We start from the raw sequence: 25021 nt of genomic DNA, 5'->3' as shown, positions 1-25021 counted from the left end.
TTGACTCTCCAGAGCTGCTGTAGCTTTTGCAGAGCTGAAGTTTCCCCGGTGCCCTGATCCTGCAGCTGGGGATGGAGCCGGATGGTTGAGACGTCTCCCACCCAGTTCAAAAAAGAAGCATCATCACCTCCATTTCTTAGGTGGGGAAGAGATTCCCAGGCTGCTTCAGCCAAAAATCTCCACTCCCGTGGCACTGCCAGGCCTGCTCAGCCCCAAAAGCCACAGAGCTGGGTGAGAAATCGATGTCTCCCTTTGCAGAGAAAGATGCTCTGGACAGATTAACTGCATCCCAAATGAGCTCACTCGGAGCTGGAGCAGCAAGAAAAGATGTGCTCAGCATTGGTCACCTGGCTGGGTGTATAGACAATGTACAGCACACCAAAACCCCACTGTACCCACAGCCTTCATCTCAAAAATGGACTAAACGCTGATGTCTCCCCTCCTTTGCTTCCAATTCCAGGGTCTGTGCCGTGTCCTTATGGGTCTGGGCTGCACTGACCCTACCTGGCTCTGGTCCTCTCATGCACAGCTAAAAGTCGCTGCCTAGGGAGCAAATCTACAGAGCAACAATATAACACACAAAGATGAGACCCCCAAGTCCACACAGCAACACTTACTAGAACAGGAGCGACTTGCTAAAGCCAGGGTTTTAAGGCAAGGGATTTAAGGAACTTGTAAAATTAATGATCCAGCCTAGGAGCTTGCATAAAAAATTAAAAATCCAGATGAAAATTTGTATAAACATGTCGCAGCAAGATTTAAATGCCTTTTAAAGCATGCTTAGCCCTTGATCTGAATTTGCTCCATTCCCATGGCCCGAGGCGACACAGGCAGTGAGTTATCAGCTCGCTCCAGCGAGAGCCGCGATCGCGGGTGAACGGGCGGCGCTGGGAACGGCTGCGAGGAGCATCAGCCCAGGGAGCACCAGCCCAGGGAGCCACCAGCCCAGGGAGCCATCAGCACAGGGAGCCATCAGCCCAGGGAGCCATCAGCCCAGGGAGCCACCAGCCCAGGGAGCCACCAGCCCAGGGAGCCATCAGCCCAGGGAGCCACCAGTCCAGGGACCATCAGCCCAGGGAGCCACCAGTCCAGGGACCATCAGCCCAGGGAGCCATCAGCCCAGGGAACATCTGCCCAGGGAGCATCAGCCCAGGGAGCATCAGCCCAGGGAGTCATCAGCCCAGAGACCATCAGCCCAGGGAGCCATCAGCCCAGGGACCATCAGCCCAGGGACCATCAGCCCAGGGAGTCATCAGCCCAGGGAGCCATCAGCCCAGGGAACATCTGCCCAGGGAGTCATCAGCCCAGGGAGCCATCAGCCCAGGGACCATCAGCCCAGGGGACCATCAGCCCAGGGGACCATCAGCCCAGGGACCATCAGCCCATGACCATCAGTCTAGCACAGAGGCCTCAGCGGCATCTCTGCGCTGAGAGACAAACTCAGCAGATTTGGGAGCCACATAAAGACACAGTTTTCAGCCCTCTCCTCAAAACCTCTTTTTCCAGCTTGAAGAGGCTCCTCCTCCACTACAATAAGCCAGAAACCCTCAAGCCTCTGACCAAGGATATCTGAATATCCTCCGCTAATAACTCGCTTGCTCGCCAGCCAGTTCCTATAACTATGGCACCATAGCTGGAGTTCAAACAATCTCTTTAATTGTTGTCCAGATGGTGTCCCTGTAATTCTAATTTGTTGGCAGCCAATCTCACTTTATTTATACTCTCTCGCTGGAACGAGTCTTTCCTCAGAGGTGATGCTGATGCCTGTTCTTGTATTTCGAGGGCAAGGAGACCAGGTAACACATCCCCCCATGGCAGAGGGGGTGTGGGATGGGGCCCAGGACCTCTGCAAGCCCTTCCCAAGGCTGCATCCTAAAAAAACCCACCAAAAACATTTATCCCCCTGGATAGTCAACCTGCCAAAGAAGTGGCACCTTGCGTAGGACTTGGGCTGTAAGGCTGAGGCAGAGACAGTGAATTATAACCATAAATCTCTCCCTCAGTGAATTCTCTTGAACCTGGGACAGGGAGCCACAATTTCTCCATCAGCAACTCCACTCCTCCACTGGACATGCAGTGTCTGGAGCAAATGTGCACCTTGCAATAAAATAATATTCTGCAGAATATGAATACTGTGCCAGTTCTTATGATTTTTAAATGGAGGCTGCGTCATAACTGAAACCACCGAGTCCCAAGGAAACCCACACTGTAATTAAAATACGTAACTGGAAAATTAGCAGAAGGCGCTCAGCAGAAGTGAGAGATACAGCTGCTTCTGTCCACAGAAGAATCCACATAGTGATGCCACGGTTTTATATTCAGAGACACGAAGCACTATTAAAGCCCAATACAAGACATAAATTATTCCTTTTCCAGCCATGATCACTCACAGAGGAGACACTGTGGATAAACCTCTCTTTAAAAAAGAACTCTGCGAAAGAGGAAATGAGCTTTATAGAGTTTCATCCACTTAATTAACAGGCTGCCTGCAGTGCTCACATTGAAGCACGGTCTTGGAGACCCACGTGCAGCCATCGGAGCAGCCCGGTGTGGCCATAACCCAGCACACACTCTCCTTGCTACATCTCCTGTCCCAGGAGAACATCCCTGCACCTCCTTTTAGGAACAATTTCTTCCCCAAAGGGCTGTGGGGCATTGGAACAGGCTGCCCAGGGCAGTGCTGGAGTCACCATCCCTGGAGGGTGGGACAAACGGAGATGAGGTTCTCAGGGACATGGGGCAGTGCCAGGGGTGGGTTATGGTTGGACTCGATCTCGAGGGTCTTTTCCAACAAAAATGATTCTGTGATTCCTTCTTCACCAGCACGATGCTCTTTCTTCCTTATTTCTCCCTCTCTCCATTTTTCCAAGTGGTTTTTATTTTTCTTCCCATGGACAAAAAGCCGAGAGCAGCAGACTCAGCCCTGTTGCTGCTCCATGAGTCAGTCAAGTGACTAATGCCTCTGCCCCCTGGGTCTCCCCCCTTGAGCACATTGCTTCTCCAAAATACCGCTTGATCTCACCTGGGACACCAAAGATAATCAGCCTGAGCCGCTGCCAGGGCACAGCCAGCTGCCTGCCCCTTGGCCTTCTGCGCCCATCAGCGGGATTAAAATCTCTGCAAGCAAACAAGCGGACTCAGAGAAAAATCAACACCCGGAGAGAGATATGAGGAGTCGCACGGCAGCTGCGACTCTCCAGCGAGCAAAGGGAGTGTTTATCGAGCCTTTCGATAACACAGGAGTGAACCAGGCTCTGGATCAGCCACAGTCCTCATGGCTCGTGGGGTTTCTGCTAAATAACAACCCCCAAATGGGACTGCACAGGGACTGTGCTCTGCAGCATCACTGCCCCTCCCTTCCCAGGACTTACAGCGTGAAGGACCATCACACCAGACACGCACAAGAGGGTTAACACCCATTATTTTGGCCTTATTTTCAGAGGCAGGGCTAGGATGGCATGGCTGTGGTTGTGATGTGGGACTATTTTACCAGTGTCCCCCTACGCAGGGACCCAGTCCCAGTTCTGGTCACCTTGCCGTGCTGCTGGGACTCCAGAAACCCCCCCACACCTTCAGCCATTTGGCACCACTGGCTTTATTGGCATATAGGAGACAACTGTTAATTTAAAATCCATATGGGGCATCACTTAACCATGACTTTTAAATTATTTCAAGAGCTGTTTCCCAGTCTACGCTGAAGCTGCTCATAGTTGACTTTTACACGAGCCCGGGAGTGACCCAGTTAGAGCTTCTGCGGGTGACAGAAGGGAGGTTAATGTGAAGAGGCAGAAACCAGGTAAAGCGTGTCCTGCAATGTGTTGTATAAAGGCAGAGAAGTCCCCCAGTGTGGGAAGCCTCCAGATTCCTGCCTTGACTTCTGCTGCACCCCAAGGTCCTGCAGCCACCAGCCTTGTCCCCATTTCACATGTTGCTCTGCTGACATCTCCAGTTTATGCGGCGTTTCCACTCTGAATCTCAACCTTAAGGACTGTATCAAGCTGGCCAGGTTGATGTCTACAACCACAAAAAAAAAGTATCTCCCAGCCTAGAAAAAGCCCTGTAGACACACAGACCACACCTGGGGCAGGGACAATGTGGCCAAAGCCACCAGATGCCAATAGTTGTCCTGCTGCCATGCAGCAATGACTCCTCCTGTATGGGCACTGCTGATTTCAAAGGAATCTGGGTCAGGTAAGGATTGATCCTGATGTGTTTCCGGACAAACAGCTGCTGCTATGGGTCACATTTGGATTTTCTCTGCAAGGCACCGACTAGCATGCATTTCACAGACATTTCTTGCAAAGCCTACTTATAATGCATGTGCCTCCCTTCAGGTGATATTTGTCAGATTCCTACTATGGAAATGTTTTTACCTCCCGACAATACCCTTTAGATAGCGCCTATGGAGGTGGATGACTCAAGCTTGACATGATGATTTCCATCCACCATTTTTTATTAAAAATACTCCTAGCAGTTTGTGATGTGAAGACAGAAACTGGCTTTAAAAGGGACGTGGAAATGGCAGAGTATGCACAAACTGTGCCACAATTTTATGCCGACCAACAATAGCCAGAAAATCTATATGTAAAACAGTTCCTCCCAGCCTTAATTTACAATCTCATGCACAGAAACTGCTAAGCATATGGCAAAAACATCCATCCGAGAGCACACCGTACCATGCAGTCCCTAAGAGACAGGTTATGGATGGCCTGCCACCTTCAACTTCGTCATTTACTTGATGTTACAAAGTTAAGTATCACCTAATATAGCTTTCTGTAAGTTAATTCCCTTTGTGATGGTGACAGCTTCTAAAAACCCGCACGCTACTACAGAACCGCAAATATTAATAGCAAGCGCAGCTGCTAGGAGCACAGAAGCCATCAGCGGTGACCTGCCATCTCTCCAGCCTTTTTCCTCACTGCCGGCGTAGTATTTAAAGCAGGATGGAAAATAACAGAGCGGAGTTTAAGTCGACAGATGGCTGGTGCCAGTCAGAAAAGTTTTCATAGGAGACAAACAACCGGTCGGAGAAGAAGCAGAGCAGCGCCCTAAGCACGGCGCACGTTCATCAAACCCGGGCTCCTTCCCCCCCACGTTACTTGAAGTCAGAAATACATTTTCATTTCCTGATCTCAGTGTTATCCTGGAGTGTTCATCACTATTGACCGCAGGGATGTGCATGGGGAGACACCACATTGCAGCCCTGTAGCATCCCACCCTCGCAGGAATCCTTCCCAAAGTGAACGGCATCGAGACACGCAATGTTAGACGCAAAGGAAAAGAAATCTGCTGGAAAAAAACCAACAGATCAGGCACTTGTCGGAGCCTTGAGCGCAAAGGCGCATTATAGAAAATTCCCACCGACTTCCTCAGCTTCAAACCTTTAATAATTTCATGCATGTGACTGGAATTTCTCAACAGGCTGGAACTCCCTCAGGACTAAAATCTCATTGAAAAAGAAACCAAGGAGAATTTGGCATCTCTTTCCCAGCCTGTAAGATTAAATGCAAATATGTTATTGGCATCGAGCTATCACAGCTTGATATATCCACCAAGCTCCCATACACTGACATTAACTTCTCAAGGAAGAACATTTTGTTACTCACCCTGAGATAGTTGATGCTTAAAGGCAGAAAGACTATTTCTAGTTTAGGTCTGGGCAGTGAACAGTGGTACCTTCACCAATTACCAGCTCACCTGGGCACTGATCTGCTATTAGTGACAAAACATAGTAAAATAGTGACTGCTGACCTAATATTATATGTAATTTTCAGTAGCCAGGTTTTGCTCTGGTAGCTGGCACATAAAAGAGTATCTTCAGCTTCTTCTGCTGCTCTGGCCATAGCGGACACAAATCAATTTGGTACAACTTCTGTGTTTGCAGGTGGAAAAAAAAATGGCCTGAGCTTGAGCTCTTCTGTGCTGGGCTCAGAATGGGCATAGCAAAGACACAGAGCCCTTGAAAAGAGGTGTTTGTGAGGCAAAAGGCTGGCAAGAAAATAATATATAACTAAATTCTAACGAGAAGACTTTGCTTAACAGCCAGAGAATAAATGAATGATTAAAGAGCTCTAACCATTCTCCTGAAGGACAAGGGGGATACTCTGTGTGAGCAGAGATGAATGAACTCTGCTACTCTCCCATTCAACAGCGCACTTAAATCGGGGCCCTGGCCACATTAAATGGGTGCAGGGCTTGCATTAGCAGTGACTCGGCCACTGCCTTCTCCAAAGACGGCTCCTCCACACCTACTTGGCTTCATTTGCTGTTAATTAACGGAGATGAGCCACAGCCTCTCGAGGGCTGGGTTCTCCATGGGGAAGGCAGGTCTGGCAGCCGCTGCTCCCACCGCAGAGCTGTCGGAGGAAGGTGATGCCGAGAGGGCTCAAGGAGCACCCAAAATGGCCTGGGAACACCACGGAAGGGAAGAAATGAGACTGGGCTTCCTCCTTATGTCCAGCCACAGACAATTTCCATGCAAACAGCAGGGGAACAAATCAAGGACAAGTTTCCCTCATGCAACGGGATGGCCCTGGCAGTGGGTTGCAGCCCTGATGCCACTTGAATCAGCTCTTGATGGCTGTCTGCAAATCTCCAGGGTGGTTTACAGCAGATGTGCTCTGATCAGGGCAGGCATAGCAGAAAAACCTTTGTTCTCTGCATTTGGAACAAACTCCGAGCTCTCATCCAGCTCTCTCCTGTCTGCTCCACCAACCCCTGCCATCCTGACTAGGGACAACAGCTAAGTGTTACCTTGAAAGATAATTTGTCATATATAGGATGCACAGAAGTCGGGCCAGTTCAGTTCTCCTCACCAACTCAAATCATCAAGTGATGCTCCTGTAACCCAGGGGAAGAGCCCAGAAGGCGCCTCTGCAGTCCTTGTGTTGCCAGGCTCTTAGCTAAACTGCACTGAAAGTGGTTTCAGTGTATCTCTCACCTGAACTGCGTTCAGCACACACTCATTGGGAATCATAGAATCATTTCAGTTGAAAGATACCTGCAAGATCGAGTCCAGTCATAACCTAAATCCAGCACTGCCCTGTGTCCTGAGAACCTCATGTCCGTCTGTCCAACCCTCCAGGGATGGCGACTCCAGCACTGCCCTGGGCAGCCTGTTCCAATGCCCCACAGCCCTTTGGGGAAGAAATTGTTCCCCACATCCAACCTCACCCTCCCCTGGCGCAACTTGAGGCCGTTTCCTCTGCTCCTGGCGCTTGTTCCTGGGGAGCAGAGCCCGACCCCCCTGGCTCCAAGCTCCTTTCAGGCAGTTCAGAGATCAGAAGGTCTCCCCTCAGCTCCTGTTCTCCAGCTGAACCCCCCAGGTCCCTCAGCCGCTCCATCACACTTGTGCTCCAGCCCCTCACCAGCTCCGTTCCCTTCTCTCAACTCTTTCTAGTAGGAAGAAGAGAAGCAGTTCCGAACACTCAGAAAACACTCTTTGCACTTAAGATGAGCTGATGTAAAGGTCGCAAAAGCAAATCCAAATGTTCCAAGCTGAAAAGGCTTGAAAACTGAGGTCCGATTTACCAAAGCACAGGTGAAAAGGGGGAGGGTGGGCAGAAATGCTGACCTTTTGTTTTGCCAAAACATCTCCAACCTGTCCTGGAAGGACCATTTCCACCTTGCAGCACTCCCTTGCTCGTTCCCTCATCAAGTTCTCCATCAAAACCACTGATCATGATCACAGCTTGTACCAAATGTCCACTGGGAAGCAAACCAAAAGCTTCAATGTGTTCCACAGACCTCAAAGACCAGCTGTCAGCAATATTCACTTCTGCTTATAAACGACCCTGGTGAGCCACAAATGGCCCAGAAAAGAGACCTCCCCACCAGGAACCAGACTGGGAGTCGACCTGGCCTCACGTCCCGTCTGAGGGGCAGGAGGAATTAGCAGCAACCGCCTTCTAGAGAGGAAATTATGGGATCCTACAAGCAGCAGATGTGGAAAACCTTTCTGACAGCCTTTGCCAGTCTGCGTTCCCAATCGCTGACCTGGAAACGGGAATTTTAAAGCACTTTCCAGCTTCTTAAGCCACAAGCCACCTCCGCACACCTTGTTATCTCGAGACACAGGGAGAAACCTCACTTTCCAAAGGCCACAAAGCAAAAGAGGAGACTCGCTAGGAAGACAGATTGAGCTCTGCAGGTTCCTGGGAAAGGCTGAAGGCATCTTTATGAAAAGATACTAGTCTAACGTTTTCACTTGCAAACTTTTGCCCATAAAAAGCCTTAGTCCTTCAAAAGCTGCCTCATTTCTAGGCAAAAGGACAAAATCCGAGGCTAAATTCATCCTCCAGCTCTGAACACAACTGTGGTCAGGGACCTTTTCTTTGCCCCTGATCTTCTGACCTGCCTTTTGCTCCTTGCCTCACAGGGAGAATAACTCCGGTTATCGCAAGACAACACTCCAGACAAGGTGAAAATGGACTTTACCCCATTCCCAGCCCCCTTTGGAAAACTGCGAGGCCGTTGCTCACCATCCAGCTCCTCCACGGAGATATTGGCTAGCTGCTCGCTGTCGCTGCCAGCCGAGAGGGAGCGGTTCAGGTAGTTGCCTTTGTACAACAAGCCGGCTGTTACATGGTGGAATGGCATCTTCTCCCTGCGCACAGGAGAAAAGGGAAGAGAAAGGCTTATTTTAGTCACTTGTCTTTCTTTTACTGCAGTAGTACAATAGCCTGCCTTGAAAGAGTCACTGGACTAGAGCATCCTACACCAGGGAACGCACACTGGAGTTGGGTGCATGAGTGATGGATTGCAGATTTTATTCGCTGTCTAAGACAGGAGCTAAATAAACAAATAAAAAAGCAAAAGCTGCTTCTTTATGCTGAACAAGAGACAGCAGAGATAGAACAGCAGTGCCTTGGGAAAATAAGAGTCTGGAGTCTGTAGCATTCACATTGCAGCCTTCAGCCTAGAGATTTGTTATTTTATAATAATTATATAGTGCATAAGGGTCTACACTGACATGCAATTAAAAAGTCATAGGATCCAGCAGCTCCACTTTCAAAGCCATGCAAGGGTCTGGACCCCAAATCTCAGACCCTGCTCTGGAGCATCAAGACCCCAAAGACAGTTCAACCCCCCAGCCCAAAGCGTCTGTGCCGAGCGGGACAAGCATCGCGTTGGTGCCTCCGCCTCAGACTTCAGCGGCCCTCGCTGACAAAAGCAAACTCACATTCGAGCAGGGCCCAACAAAGAACGTTTTCATCTCACCAATATGACAGCTAAGGAAAAATACAGCTCAATGGGAGGCTGTAGCAGGGAAGTGTTTGCAAACTTAGCAGGTATAAACACCGCAGCCTAGTGAAGGGCAGCCATCTGCACAGACAAAAGTGGAAATTACTGTCAGCAGCACTTACACATTGATTTAGGATACACAAGAAAAGAGGCAAGTTTGCCAAAGTCAATTGAAATATTAAGAGGAAGATTTGTCATCCCCTTGGCTGGTTCCAATCCGCGCAGCCCCATCATGGGCCTGGTGCATTTTATCCTCTACGTTTCCAGCAAATATAAATCATCAGAGTCAACAGAACAACCCGGCCATCAGCCGAGGATCTGGCCAGGGTCTCCACAGGGGCTAGAAAGCGGCCAGCACGGTTTGGAACTCACCATTAATATAAACCTATATGGTGATTTTGGCAGATCCCACACCAGTGGGGGCCAGAGCCCCTTTGGAAACCAACTCCAAGGACATTCTCACTACAGCCACGCCGGGACATCGCTTTGCTTTGCCATAAAGAGATAAGTGCCACCTACTGAATCATTCTCCAGCCAACACTACAATTACAAGGATGATCTGGCTCTTACTCAGCCATATGTTCTTACCACAGTCAATAAAACAAATAGATATATACATCTATATGTATTAATTTTGTAACAAATGCCTTTTTGCCTTACTGAGTTAGTAAAAGCTTTAATAGACTCACCAAGAGCAAAGTAACCTCGAGACGCAGGAATGAGAAGAAGAAAAGCCCTGAGGTTTCTCTTGCGCTGCTTAGCACGTACCTAGAATTTCTCTCGCAGTAATTATGTAAATAAATCCTAATCGTAATTTTAAGTATTTTTATTTGGGAGCCAGTTTCTTCAGCAGCACATTAGGAACCGTAAACAAGGTTTTCTTTTTCATTAAGCATACCTGTAATTTCCCGGCACTTGCCAATGAATGTATTTCATTCTGACATATTGCTCACTCTGACACATTGCTCCGCGCTAAGATGGGAATTTTACCTCCCCATGGAGAGACACACGGGTGATGTTGCTGCTCTAGGTCCCAACAAGTGGGGACACTTCCAGCCCTTCGCACCCTCTTCATTAACTCCCAGTCCCACCATAAAACATTCAGGCAGCAACTGATCCCTGTTTTCTCTTGATAATCACACACACAATGTAAAAGCAATTACACTGGTTTTCAAACCCTTACCAAACTAAAGAGGTCTAACACCTGCAATAGCCCAGGTGGAGCTGTGGGGTGAGGATGCTATGAGACCACGGGGCTGGGGACCGATTCTGCCCGCGCCCCAGGTGAAGGATACTCAGCCCCTCACACTCCCTGAGCTCGCCCGTGGTCGGAGTAACTGCAAGCCATGTATTTAGGTGCACTAAAGCATTCCTGAAATAATTTTTTGTGTCTTTGCTTCTATAACCATTAAAAAAAAACCCAAAAGACAGTGCATCTCCCCTGAAGGAGTAAGTGCTTAAAATCAGCTCCCACTTGAGGTCCTGTAATGCATTTTAGTATTGGGGGGGGAACCATGATATCCCAGAGTGAGAAATTCTGGATTGAATTCTACCACCTAAGTAGATCATTTTTTTTTAATCGCAATATTATTCAACAGAATCCCTGCTGGAATTCAGCAGCTCTCAGCCTGCTTCCAGTTTCAACAAGAGATGCTCAGAACGGGCCCAGCAGCAGCGCTGGTGCCAGACGTCCGAGCAGGGACGTGCAGCCTTGGGAGCGCTCAGCATCCCGCACACGGGAACCCGCTGTCACCACCCAGCCTGCACGGCGGGGAGAAAACAGCACAAAAAGGGGTTGTGGCAGAGCTCATACAGCAAAGCACCCTATGCTGAAACATCCAAAAAGCTTAATGGAAATGAGTGACCGATGCCTGTCTGGGAACAGAGATCTGTCCCAGCGCAGCAAGGTTGGTCCAGGCTCATTCTGGATTTAGCCCAAATGTCTGTGTTAGAGACACAGTAACCTTAAGTTTGGCTATGGCTGCTCCTTCCAGAGCAGGCTGAGACCCTGGGTAAACTCAAACCATAAGTCAGCTGGTGCTGGTGGGACCCACCCCACACCATGGTGATGACCTTCCCGGGCGCTTGGTCACCAGCAGATGCTGGTGCTGGAGTTCAGGGCACCGACAGCTTTTTATCACTTCAACATGTTAAATCTACAGCCATGTGCACCCACCTCCTTTGGATGGGAATGGGAAAGATGCTCTGGCGCTTGCCCCATTTTACAGAGCAGTAAAATGAGCCTCCGAGCAGCCAGCCAGCAGCAGCCTTGCTCTCCATATCCGAGCACTCAAAACTAACACATTTTCCACCAAACGACTTGCAAACTGAAAGCAGTTTTCAAAGCCATAGTGGGATTTTGCAGCAACGAAAATCTCTTTGAAAAAAAATATCTTGCAAACATTGACATTTAACCAAAAAGCCCTCAAAGAACCCATAAACACGCGGATGGAAATGTTACCATGGTACCTTGCCAAGGTTTCGGTCTCTGTGCCAGGCGCACCAGCAGGTTACATCCCCCGTATCGCCCGGCGGCAGCGCTGCCAGCCTCACTCCCTCCTTTCAGCACAACCACGTTTGTGAAATTTATAAGATGTTCATAAGCAATTTGCCGTCAGGGAAAAAAATAAATTAAAAAAAAAGGCAGTTACACGATGCTCACATGCCTCCGGTTTACATTCCTCACCAGCTCTTGTGATATGTTTTTAAAAAAGGCTTTCAGACTCAATTGAAAATCCACACGGCTGTGAAACTGGAAGTTTTATCTTGAGTATCAGTCAACAAGCTGGAATCAGGATCAATTTGTATCGATCCTGGATCTCCCTTGGTTGTTACCAATTTGGAAAAGATTTCTTGCTAACCTCTCTCCTGTGCGCAGCGCAAAATGATGCCCTGGAGTTGAGCCTGGTTTTTACAGCCTCAGGCACATAACACACACCACCTTTTGCACTGTCTGGGTGTTATGTCTGGCCAGTATCTGTATTTTCCTTCTCTATTCAGCTGCAACTTGGTGGATCCTGACCCAGCAGGTTGTACAGGACCTGGGCTGGATCCCCATCCTGGATGCTGACCGGTCCCCCAGCCACTGTCCTGTGGGTGTCAAATGGACCAGGCAAAGATGATGCTGGTGGAGAAACATGGGAAGATGGTAAAACTGAGATTTCCATCTCTCCCACAAATGTGGCTGAAGTCAAGCAGAGGGTTCAAGCTGTTAGTATGAGAAAACACATATATATGGCTGGACAAGCACACACGTGCAGTACGGCAATATAAGCTTCATTTTCTTAGGAAACCAAGCTAAAAAAAATCACAGGAATACATGGAAAATCCATGAAGCAACCAGATGGTAAGGAAACTGGAACAGTAGCTGTAAAGTCCCCCAGTACACTCTAAAACCCTTTAAAAATTCATCAAATGAAGCAACAGTATTAAAGACGCTTCTCCCCAGGCAGAGCAACATTATCACATCTAAGACAAATAAGAGCAGTGACTTCCGAAAAATTATCCCATTTTCCCCAGAGCTGAACAATTGCCATTATCTTTTCAGGTCGGCTGTGTAATATTTAGCTGGATGCAAAGGGAAGAACAGAGCAAACAGACTCCTGAGCATCACCTGGGAAACTCCTGGGCAATTTGAACCTCCGTGCTCTGGGCACGACGCATCGCTCGGGGAACATGATCAACTTTCCAAAGAGTCTTTATTGCTATTCTGGTATGTTTTCCTTTCTTTGCTGCCCATGCAAAAGGCCTTTTCCTCTCTCCCAAGGAGCATCATGGTTAGTCTGCACTCTGTGGTACAGGAGCGACTAAGCTGGACTAAATCCCCATGTCTGTTTGTAGCCAATATAGTTAAGGGAAGACAAGCCAAGCGTTTTGTTGCAGACACATCGCTTTGGCAAAATCCTTCTGCTAGGAAGAGCACTAAGTCACTTTGTCCTTTATCTCCTGCGTTCACTGGTGCTAACAATAGCTTTAGAGACTTTTTTTTCATTTTTTTGCAAAAATTTGGCACCTCAAGTGCAACTTGAGCCCAAGTTACCAAAGGAAAGTCTGAAGGGCCCAAAAAGACTCATTTTGGCATCGGGAGGAGGTTGGAGGACGCAGAGAAGGGGAAGGGGAGCACATCGAGAGCTCTGGGATGAGGATTTAAGCTGCTGCAATAAGATGCAGAAGTCATGTTTAATCAGTCTCAACTCAGGTGAGTAAAGAGACACAGGAATGAAAGCGTGCTCAGGCAGATGGCTTTTCTGTAGCTACAAAATCAATATAAGTGGGTCTTGAGATTGAGAAAAATAAAGTCGAGTGTATAGGGAGCCTTAAACAAAGCCCTAAAATAGATCCTCCCAGGAAGGAAAATCTTTGAGGAAGTTTGCGTTTTCTGACTATAGATACCGATAAAGCCAAATCTCCCAAAACACACGGAAAGAACTATTTGGGCTATATATAAAGACCTATCGCAGGAAGAGAAAGACAAGAGCCGCCCTGCTCCCGGTCCAGTGCTGAAACACATCGGACCGTTTTTGGAAGCCAAACTTCCTCAGACTTTAATGCCAAATGGTTGGGCTGTGAGTGTAAGTGAGCCCTAAAGCTTCCTCTGAAAGGGCTTTTCCTTTCTTTCTGGAAAACAGGAGTGCTCTCACTTTCTGGGAGCAGGGTTGCTTATCAGAAGCCAGACCCAGCATTTACACACATGATATTTGCAGCACATTAAGCCATCTGGATTAATTTCATACCTTTTACAAGGATGTACGGACTGCGAACATGAGGCGTTAATCCAGTGCACACACACAACATGCACTGCGCATTTGCTGGTGGTGACACAGGTACAGATAAAACTGGCCCCTATGGACCAGTTTTAGGCCTGACCCTCCTTGTCCTTATCACACCGTACACGGCATTTGTGCTGTATGTGATTATTTACGGGCAGAAGCCTGAGAAAATATTCCCCTATTCCAGACAAGGACCAAGCAAATGGAGATCTCCTTGCTGATAGTGGGTTGGGATACTAACAATAAAGTTCCCCACGGCGATTAGTGGGTAAAAGGACTTTGCAAACCTTAAACCACTTTCAGGATTCGAGGCCGGAACTGCGAAGAAAATCCTCTGAAATGCAGAAAACAAAGTCTGAGTGACAAGCCTAATGGATGTAGCGCCACAGAGACACTTTGCGAGCGACAAACTTCCAGGTTCGAGGAGTACAAAGCGGCAGGCGCTTCAGATGGTTTTCTGCTGCTTCTTTTTCCTCACCTTCTCCAGAAAATTTGAAATTAAAAAGAAGAGGAAGGTCACGCTAAAAGACATCACATCGCTAAACAACTGAAGCTGCGCGGCTGCCTTTGAAGGAAGAGCTGCGGACGCCAGGTCGAGTATAAAATATACACGTTTCTTTCTGAAAGCCGAACATGTGAGAGCACAGTGGGACAGTTTTAAACCACACTTGTTGTTTGTTGTTTTTTAACTGTGGCCTAAGCTGATCCTCAGCTTAAAGTGCCGGGAGGAGAGGACTGCAATGACCTGATAGCTCTGGATCTCCAGGGCAAGCACAAGGGGATAAGGACTCCTTGCCATTCCCAAACAGGCTTAACTCTGCGTGATTACAGAACCATCGTAAGCAAGTCGCCAGCATTTCACCCATTCACACAAGCTCTTAGTCCTCAAACTCATCCTCGCCTTTTGCAGCCAGAAATCCCAAGGGTTTTTTTCCTGCCCTCTCCCACTTTCTGCTCCTTCTGCTGCCTCCAGCCTCTTGTTGCAGGGGTAAAGTTTTAGCCAGGATTGGTAGAAAATGTCCATTTTCATATAAACCACAGGTGTCTTTGAAAGCTTCTGGGCCAATGATAAAAAGCAAAAGAAAAGCCAGCAACGCAGCAAAAAAATCTCTGAACCTTCCTCTCTTCCCACCTCTGATAATTCACCTGGAAACATGAAAAAATCAGTCTGGAAATGGAGCTTTTATCCCTGAGGAGGCTGCAGCGTGCACGTACCAACCTCCCGCTCCCTCCCGTGGGTTCAGCTCCTCTGTGACACAACAGGACCCACGGAATGTGTCACCCAAGGGCAGTGTCACCACTGCTTGAGACCATGGTAACAGTTTATGAGAGGGAAACAACACAGGCTACTAAAAAGCTCTAAAATCTCATGGCAAAAGGCTTCCGTGGTGGGAAGCTGAAGGCTATAAACATGCAAATTGGAAATTAAGCAGGAGTTTTTAATGGCGAAGGTGATTAACCATTGGAACAAAGTACCAGAAGGAGTGACACATCGCTGTGTCCCAGCCAGGCCCAGATGCCTTGCTGCAGACACACTTCAGCCAAGCGCAAGCTTCCCAACCCGCTGTTGGAGTTAACAGGGCGAAATCTAATGCCTTGTGATATTTTCTTTTCCAGATTAGATGCTCTGACGCTCCTCCCGGGCCCTAAAAAGCAGGAGTCTGTGAACTCACCCTGAGGGGCTGAGCAGCATCGGTGCTGAGAACAAGTGCGGCTGATGGACCTGCAGCTCCCTCAGCTCTGTCCCAGGTGCCTTCCACCTCACCTTTACTCCATTTTCCCTGCCAAAACTGTCCAGCTAACGCTGACAAGAGGAGCAATGACCACCCCATGTCTAAGCCCAGGGATTGCCTTTCCGGCACAGAGCCGGGGGTCCTCCTGCCCTCCCCCATGTATGGACAATGTCAACCCCAAACGCGTTTAGCTGAGCACAAATGGTGGATCAGGGGGTGCAAGGAAGGCTTTGAACCATCACCTGCAGCCACCCAGACCATGACACCAACCCCCTCAACAGCCCTTGCTGTTCAAATACAAAAAATCCCAGAACCCCAGGCTGGTTGGTTGCAGGAGCTCTGTAGATCCCCAGCCCAGCCCTGCTCACGCAGGGTCACAGAGCAGATCACACAGGTGGGTCCAGGCGGTTTGAATGTCTCAGAGAAGGAGACTCCACACCCGCTCTGGGCAGCCTGGGCCAGGCTCTGGCACCTCCCAGCAAACAAGTTTCTGCTCATGTTCACATGGGCCTCCTGTGTTTCAGTCTGTGCCCGTTGCCCCTCACCCTGGCGTTGGGCACCATGAACAGAGTCTGGTCCATCCTCTGACACCCACCCTGAGCTATTGATCCCATTGATCAGATCCCTCTCAGCTTCTCTTCTCCAGCTCAACAGCCCCAGCTCTCTCAGTGTCTCCTCATCACAAAGATGCTCCAGACCTCTCAGCATCTTTGTAGCCCTAAGATTTCTCTTTTTCTGGAACTACCAACAAACAACAATCACAGAACTTTTAGCCAAGATGAATAAAATGTCAAAACAGCAAGGAAAAATCACTTGTGGATATTTATCCCCCCGTAACGCACTTCTAACATGTTTCCCTGCTCTGTTTAACCATTTTCACCTCTACTCACAACAGCTGAGTGTTTGCTTATCGAGTGCCTTGAGGACAGTTTTCTGAATGTGCTTCTGTTCATTTACTCATGTCCAGTTGCCTTCACTTCACAGGCATAAATCAGACATCGAGACATTATTAGCAGCGATTCCTGGCACCCCCAGCACACTGAGCAAGCATCCTATTTAAGAAAACAATATACAATGGATTATTCATAACAGACTGAGTGCGTCACAGATGAGTAATTATAAACATGAAATATATAAATAATGACAATTTATACAGCAGATTTAACAAAGTAACACACTACAAATAGCCTGTTGGTTGATTATGTATTATTAATGAAATGCCAAAACATTTAGGGTTTTTAACAGGACAATTAATTACTCCCAATAAATATGACTTATGCCAGGCCTCTTCTTTGAGGAAGGCTTTTGGACATCTGGTGAGGGTTATTTTTTAAAAGCAATAGCTGATGGTTCCTACAGAAAGTTCCCTAGGAGCTATGAGGACTGGAGCCATCAACATATCTAAATGAGCCAGAAAGTAATTAAAGAGCCAAGGGTAACCATAACACTGGAATAATTCTCATATAAATTGAGGTAGATCATAGTGTAAGATTCAAACCAAGATACACTCCAAGCATTTCCCCACTGCAAAAATTCAGGGGTGTTGGTTTCCTCGAGAAAGAGTCTTCATACAAATACTACTGCTCAGCTTTAAAAGAGGATCCAGGTTTAAAAAGAGGATCCCCGTTTGCTTGCTGGGTGAGGGTCAACTGACCCAAATAAAGACCTGCCCCAACAAGACGTTTCCAGAACCACCAGGCTGGTTAATATTAACTACTATTAAACCAGGAACAAGCTATGGTGAGATGCTGTGCTCAAGGCATCAATCCACGCAGAATGCGGGAGGTATCAGCTGCCTTGGGACACACAGGACTGGCAGCACCACTGCAGAAGGTGGCCAACACCACCACCCAATGGGCATTGTCCACCCACAGCAGCTGTTTCACACCAGCCAGTGCTGGTGAGGCCCCACCTCAAATCCTGGGGGCAGTTTTGGGCCCCTCATGCCAAGAAAGGTCTTGAGGTGCTGGAGCGAGTTGAGAGAAGGGAACGGAGCTGGTGAGGGGCTGGAGCACAAGTGTGATGGGAGCGGCTGAGGGACCTGGGGGGTTCAGCTGGAGAACAGGAGCTGAGGGGAGACCTTCTGATCTCTGAACTGCCTGAAAGGAGCTTGGAGCCAGGGGGGTCGGGCTCTGCTCCCCAGGAACAAGCGCCAGGAGCAGAGGAAACGGCCTCAAGTTGCGCCAGGGGAGGGTGAGGTTGGGGTTGGATGTGGGGAACAATTTCTTCCCCAAAGGGCTGTGGGGCATTGGAACAGGCTGCCCAGGGCAGTGCTGGAGTCACCATCCCTGGAGGGTTGGACAGACGGACATGAGGTTCTCAGGGACATGGGGCAGTGCTAGAGTTAGGTTATGGCTGGACTTGATGATCTTAAGTGTGTCTTCCAACCGAAATGATTCTACGATTCTATAGCCATGATACTATTTAGCTGCTTATGAGAAGAGTATATAGGTAGACCCCAAACGTGCAATTCCCTCTATACGTGCACAGCAGTTGGCAGGATGGGCCTCCTGGTGCTCCGATGCTGCAAAGAGCTGAAGCTCTTCCCCGACTCAGGGGGATCTGAGCACACTGAAGCGCTTAATCATCCAAAAACCTTAATTCAGAAGAAACCAGATCCTATCAGAGAGAGCTGAGCTGCCTTGAGAAAGCCTGCGCTTCTTTCTTTGTGAGCTACCGGTCTTTGGAAGATTATAGTAAAGCTGTTCCAAGAAACCAAAATGATCATTTCCTGCTGGAGCGCAGTATTTAGCTCGTGGGGTGGCACAAATTACAGCATCCTTATTTTTATTTCAGCATTTATTTGAAGGAAATGTACAACAGAAATCTGATGCTGGCTGTATTTTAAACCCACGAGCACTCTGTAAACAAGCTAGACCCAGAGAGATTTGCATGTTTCTTCCTGAAACATAAGGAGAACCAGTGAGACAGAATAATTGAAAACAGTTATGGGGACTTTATTTTCTTGTTTTTCCTGGGATTTGCTCTTGGGCTGGCTGTTCCCAACATTAATACCTGGCAGGGGTGATCAACTATTTAGAACCTCATTTCCATAATAGTTGACGTGCCGACAGCTCTCCATGGGGAAATCACTGCCCTGGTGGAGGTCACCAATATACCAAAACAAAATAGTTTAGAGAAGGTATTTTTCTTAAAGTGCAGTTTTTAAAAGGGGTCAGAGCAAAGTATCTAAGATGAAGGATGAACATATAAATACATCTCAAAGAACACATGACCGTGACACCCTTGGTAACCTCTAGATATGTCCTCAAACCCTTGAAGAAACTTGCCAATTAGCAACATGAACACATCTGGGTCTCCAAACATGTCCCCCCAGGGGCTGCAGCGATCATGGGATGTAATGGTCAAACTCCAGTTACCCTCACTGGGACAGGCTGCAACCACCAGCACTGCTCATCCAAGCCAACTTATTTACTCCGCTGTTTGCCTAAGGCTTTGCAGATTGGGTAACCCTTCAAGACGATCCTCGTATCTACACAAACAGCGATGGTCCCGCAAATAGAGGAGAATGAAGAAAACCTCATTAAAGTGGATCAATCCCGGGCGCTCACTGCAACTCATTAACTTCAGTGCGGCTCTGGCCCAGTGACCTCTTTGCAGAATCAGGCCCCCGCCAGGGAGCGAGTACAAACACAACGGGAATTTAGGTTAGGAAGGAATTAAGCCAAGCTGGAGTTTGTGCAGGGTATCAATGACGTCCATTCCCTTGACTGAATGAGCTTCCAGCTTCTCAGGCTCACTCACGTTATTAACGTGCCAGCACCAAGGGAAAAGAAAATCCCAAAGAAATTGTTTGCATGCAGATGCTTTTTGTGGACACGTGTCCACTGCACTGTCACCTGTGTCATCCTCCAGGACATTAAGTGACCACAGGCAAACACAGTACCTGTGTATCACAGAATCATTTTGGTAGGAAAAGACACTCAAGATCATCCAGTCCAAGCATTATCCCACCCCTGGCACTGCCCCATGTCCTGAGAACCTCATGTCCGTCTGTCCAGCCCTCCAGGGATGGTGACTCCAGCACTGCCCTGGGCAGCCTGTTCCAATGCCCCACAGCCCTTTGGGGAAGAAATTGTTCCCAGATCCAACCTCACCCTCCCCTGGCGCAACTTGAGGCCGTTTCCTCTGCTCCTGGCGCTTGTTCCTGGGGAGCAGAGCCCGACCCCCCTGGCTCCAAGCTCCTTTCAGGCAGTTCAGAGATCAGAAGGTCTCCCCTCAGCTCCTGTTCTCCAGCTGAACCCCCCAGGTCCCTCAGCCGCTCCCATCACACTTGTGCCCTATTAAAAAGCAAAGCGGGCACATTTTAACCCTTAGAGCATTTATAAATATCCAAACCCCTTCTGCAGATACCATGTGGAGAGCTACAATAAACACATGTGATGGTGATGGAAACACAGGAGGGTGAGGAAAAGGCTCAGAGAGCCCCAAACCAGCATCTCCACCAAGCTCCTCCCTGCGCTGCTGGGCATTGATTCTGTGCTCTGGGGTCAGACACAACTCCAGTACTCGGCACCCCCCATTGCAACACCAGTATCCCCAGTACCCCCAAAGCTGTGGGGCTGCCAGCACACCAGGGTATGGCTACAGGCAACGAACAGCGTGGAGCCAAAACCTCCAACCGGGTTAAACGGCTCAATAATATATGAAAAAGGGAGGTATATGCTGCTCAAAATCCTCAGCTGTGAGCAGACAATGCCAGCATGCAGTGCAGATGTTTAAGGTTTTCTTTTATCATGCTGTAAAAATGTATATACAATTATGGCCGGTAAGCCTCCACATGCAGATATGAAGTTCACGGAATGAGAAGGCAGTTTTAGAACCACCCACTGAATTTCTATACATTTTCCACATCCTACCCATGGACTTCAGGTTCGACAGACTAAACCCACACTGTGGCTTTAACTACCACTGCTTAATGTCTTTATTCTAAGAAACATTTTCACATTTTAGAGCTTTCATCAAAGTAGACTGCATTTAATTAAAAGCAGACCTATAAAACAGTTTGTTTCTATTGCCCTCTTTTCATGATAGCCCAAGTACTATTGCATAATACCCAGTATTTAGTTTGTTGCTTACACTTCTAACACTAACCACTTTCACAGGTTAAAAATACAACTAAAGGCTACCCAGCCTTGCAAAGCTTCTCCGGACATATCAGTTCCCCCAGTTAACAGCTGAGCTAACTAATATATCTTCAGTTATGGGCTGTATAAAACTGAATAAAACTGACTTGTTATTGTTTACAGGACTCATAAAAATCATTTCAGTTTACCTTAGCAATCCACCGGGCTACAACGAACACCCTCAGACCCATCCAACATGCTCAACATATTCTGAAAAGGCTTTGCCTGCTTCATTTTGCGTCTCCTAACAGACTGCCTGCCATATTTCATGCTGAATCAATAAAGTTATATGTGCCCAAATCGACTAAAATGATGTTTGCTGGTATTTCTAATACAAGTAGTTTCTCAATGGGTATTTTGTTCAGTTTACGATAACTCTGGAAGATAAAACGTGCACAGCACGACCTGGTCAAGCAATGATTTTGCTTAGAAATTAGGTTATTTAAAGAAAAATAAGCTGAGAGGACTTGCATTGCATTGTAACTTACAGGGGAAGGTTTTCTGGAGGCTGCGAGAGCTGCGTGGGACCAGCCATTGAAACGTACCAAGCCTGGGCTGGGATTCAGGCTGTTGAAGGAAAGCCCGGACAAGCAGCCACAAAAATGTTGTTTATATATCCATCTATATTTATATATAGCCATCTATCATGATATGGTAGGAATAAGCTGCATCAGCATAATCCCCAAGCATGTTATGATTGGACAAAAACTGTGTGATAAAGAAATCAGAGAGAGTGTGAGTACGGAGAGAGGAGGCACGACCCAGGCAGCTGAGGCAGGAAAGGAAGGAAATTCTGTTAAATTAGCATTTGTGCGAACTATTTCTCGATAAATGGTTTGTGGGGTTTTTTTTGCAAGTTTTGCCCTGGGATTCCATAGCAGGAAGATGCTTAGGAAGTGCTTTTTGTTGACTGATGAAGTCAGTTTAGAGGATCGGGTCCCAGCCTGACCCTGCCCCACCAAAAAGTTAATGGAAGGTGTTGTGAGGACCAGATGGGGTCTGCACTCTGCCAAAAAGTACAGGAGCAGGAGCCAGCTCCTGCACGATAGAGCCCTGTCCGAGGGGACCCTGCGGTCCTTACGCTACCTGGACGTTTCACCCGGTGCAGGTTTGGCCTCGGGTCCATCACCTTCCCCATCCCTCCCCGCCCCGTTAGGATTCTGCCCGGAGATCTGCAAACTGCCTCACAGTGCACACTCTGAAGAAACAGTTAAGCTTCCACAAAGACTCCAAAAACTGAAAAGATGAAGCTTCCCCTATCAAACCCTTCCCAGAAATAGACAGTCGCACAGCCACAAACACATGCCGGTGGGGAAAGGACGCGCACAAAGACCCTCTCCCTCCCCACAAGAAGTTAGCTGGAATATTCCTCGTCCAAAAAAAATGGCATCGGGAGCTCTTACCTGGTAAAATCTGTATTCCCAGCTACCAGCACACCTACAGCACCAGGCTCTCATGGGGCACCGCGCGAGGGTGCGACGGCAGATTGATGCAGGTCATGGAAGTTTACAGCCAGAAGCAATTAAAAAAATTAAAAGAAACCCAAACAAAAACAAAACGAAAATCCCCAAAAAGCCACAACATGACCCAAATGATATCCCTGCAACGGCTGTCTCGTTACAAACCAGATGAGATGAAGGAGGGGTGTTTACTTGCTCTGAGGCATCATATGGAGCTTAATCACAGGCAGTTACGTATATGGTTCTTTTGGCCTTCAATCAAGTGTGTCATTTCGGTGGCAGCTGCCTACGTGATGTAAGCAACCTGGGTGATCCAGTCCTTTGCCAATCGCGGCCTTGTGCAGCTATTTTACAGCTGAACAATGGGGGAATTCGATTTCCCAGGCAATGAGGAGATCCTCTTGTAGTCCAGCAAGCACCCGGGGTGACACAGGATCACACACGTTCTCCTCCGGCGGAGTTACCGGCGACCACAGCCCGGCCGATCTCGTCCCGCTATCGTCTCCTGACAGGGCCCGGCTGCATCCCGACGACTTTCCACAGGCTCCAAAAGCCACCAAGAGCCGAGACAAGCTTGCAAGGCACCCGGTGAATTAGTGTGACACGGTGCGGCGTGTGCTAAGGGGGATGCAGCTGCTACACGGCAAACAGTAAAACTTGGTGGGTGGAAAAAGGTCTGAGCTGCTGGTGAGTAACAGGAGAAACAGCTCACGCTCAGGACACCAGCAAAGCACGGCACCTCAGCCTTCCTTAACGCTTTCCTTTTGCCGCTCGAGAGGGGAAATCAGGAGGCAACCACTGCAAATCATGTATTAAATCTGGTGATTCAAATGATATCGGAAATCAAACGAGGCTGGGCTGAATGCATTAAAGCTATTAGTAGGCATCTGGGCAACCAGCAGGACTCTCTCTGGGAGTCTTTTGGTTGCCGACAGCGGCATGAGGAGGTGTTGGGGGCCAAATTCCTCCGTCGGGTACATTTGTTGATTTTGACAGATTCATTAAGACCCATCTATTCAAACACATGGCAGATGCTCCCTCTGCTCTGGGATCTTCATTCTTATCTAACTCCACGAGAGCAGGACACCGCATAGATACCGAGCGCTTATTACATCACCCACGGTACCAACGAGGAAGATGGGCCCAGAAATTCAGGAAAAAAAGGCTTTGTAGGCACCAAAAGTGATGTGACACCGCTCCATGGCAACTTGCTCACCCCTCTCCACAAACGTGTGCCCACAAGGAAAGCGGGGGAGCGAAACACCCGTGAACAACCCCCCCACACACACACACGAGGGGATGGGGAACCGAGTGCTCCCGCGGGTCAGCATAGGGGCGGCCAGAGGGGATGAGCATCCAACCCGCAGACCCCCCCCCGGGCACCCCGCTCCGCACCGCCCCGTCTAATGAACCCGGCAGAGCTGGACCAGCCCCCGCTCCGGCCAACAGGTCGGTTCCCCAGGGAGCACCGGGTACCCCCACCCGGGGCCGGGGGGTGCGACCGCGCACCCGGCTCCCTCCAAACAGCCCCCTTGTCCCCGGGTGAGGGACAGCCGGTGCTCCCCATCCTTCAGCGGGGTCTCACCCCCTCCTCGACTCACCTCTCCACCAGCCGGCTCCTCCGCCACAGGTTTGCTCGGCTCCTCTTCCCCCCCCTCCTCCCTCCTCCTCCTCCTCCAGATCGCTCCTGGCCGAGTTATTCAAAGGAGGATGGAGGGAGGAGGCAGAGATCTGGGCGGTGAGGATGGCGGAGCAAAGGAAAAGAAATTTTAAAAAATTAAAAAAAAAAATAAAAAACGGGGAACGCTGAAGAACACGGCGCAGCATCAGCCCCCATGGCCCCCGCAGCCCCCCGGCCCCGCCGCGCTTCCCCCGGCCAGGGCGGCGCCGCAGCGCCCGCCCGGGGAACACCCTCTGCCGCGGCCCACCTTGCGGCAGCCCCCCCTTAACCCCTTCCTCGCCGGCACCTCGGCACCAGCCACCCCCTCATTCTCCGCCTCCCCAGCCCCAAATACCCCAAGCGATACTGCGGGCGGGGGAGCGGGGCCGCGCTCCGGCTGCTCCATCCTCCAGCAGCTCCCACCGCCCCTATTTCCTCCCTCCCCGGGGCAGCTGGGAAAGAGCACGACCCTCAATAGTCCCCGACCCTCAATAGTCCCCGACCACACAGGAATTAGTTCTGTGAGGCTGAGTCCCCGTAGAAAGTTCACTCCCCGAAAGCTCTGTAGGTCTCTTTTTAGCATGGGGGGATCGGCTGCTGGTTCCTTATTTAGAAACAGCAATGGAGGAAAATAAACCACATCTCCACGTGTCTCCTGTGTGCACAAAGGTGTGCATTTCCCTAACCCAGTGTCCCAGCCTGCCTAAACCTCTGTTTGATGCTGAGCAGCAGAGCAAGTAGTTACAAATCACTGATGCTGGCAGCTCCGGGGGGTCCTGACTTCAACGGAGTGGCAGAACAAGAGCTTGAGGGAGAGCACCTCTCCCAGCTTGCTGTGAACATCTCCTTAGGCTGCTCGACTGAGCTAAAACTACCACCACAGATCAGCCAGGAGACACTCTTCCTTGCTGCAGTCATCTTCGGTGGCTTGCCAGAGCTGCCTTGTCTTTCTGCTTCCTTTTCTAAATGCACCAGAGGCTCTTTGGATCACTGCCCAGTAGTGGCAAAC

At 49.0% G+C, this 25021-nt stretch overlaps 1 protein-coding gene across 1 annotated transcript in view; it reads right to left on the bottom strand.

Annotated features, from left to right (window-relative positions):
- The window catches only part of CALN1 (calneuron 1), a 110465-nt gene extending 101864 nt beyond the window's left edge, over positions 1 to 8601 (bottom strand). The window contains exon 1 of the mRNA XM_082068609.1: positions 8481 to 8601. Coding sequence (XP_081924735.1) covers positions 8481 to 8598 — 118 coding nt within the window. The 5' untranslated portion in view covers positions 8599 to 8601. The remainder of the gene's footprint in view (positions 1 to 8480) is intronic.
- Positions 8602 to 25021: the final 16420 nt, after the last annotated feature.

The sequence above is a fragment of the Streptopelia decaocto genome, assembly GCF_964273445.1.
Source record: "Streptopelia decaocto genome assembly, chromosome: 18".
NCBI lineage: Eukaryota > Metazoa > Chordata > Aves > Columbiformes > Columbidae > Streptopelia > Streptopelia decaocto.
This window is presented reverse-complemented; position numbering and strand designations above follow the sequence as displayed.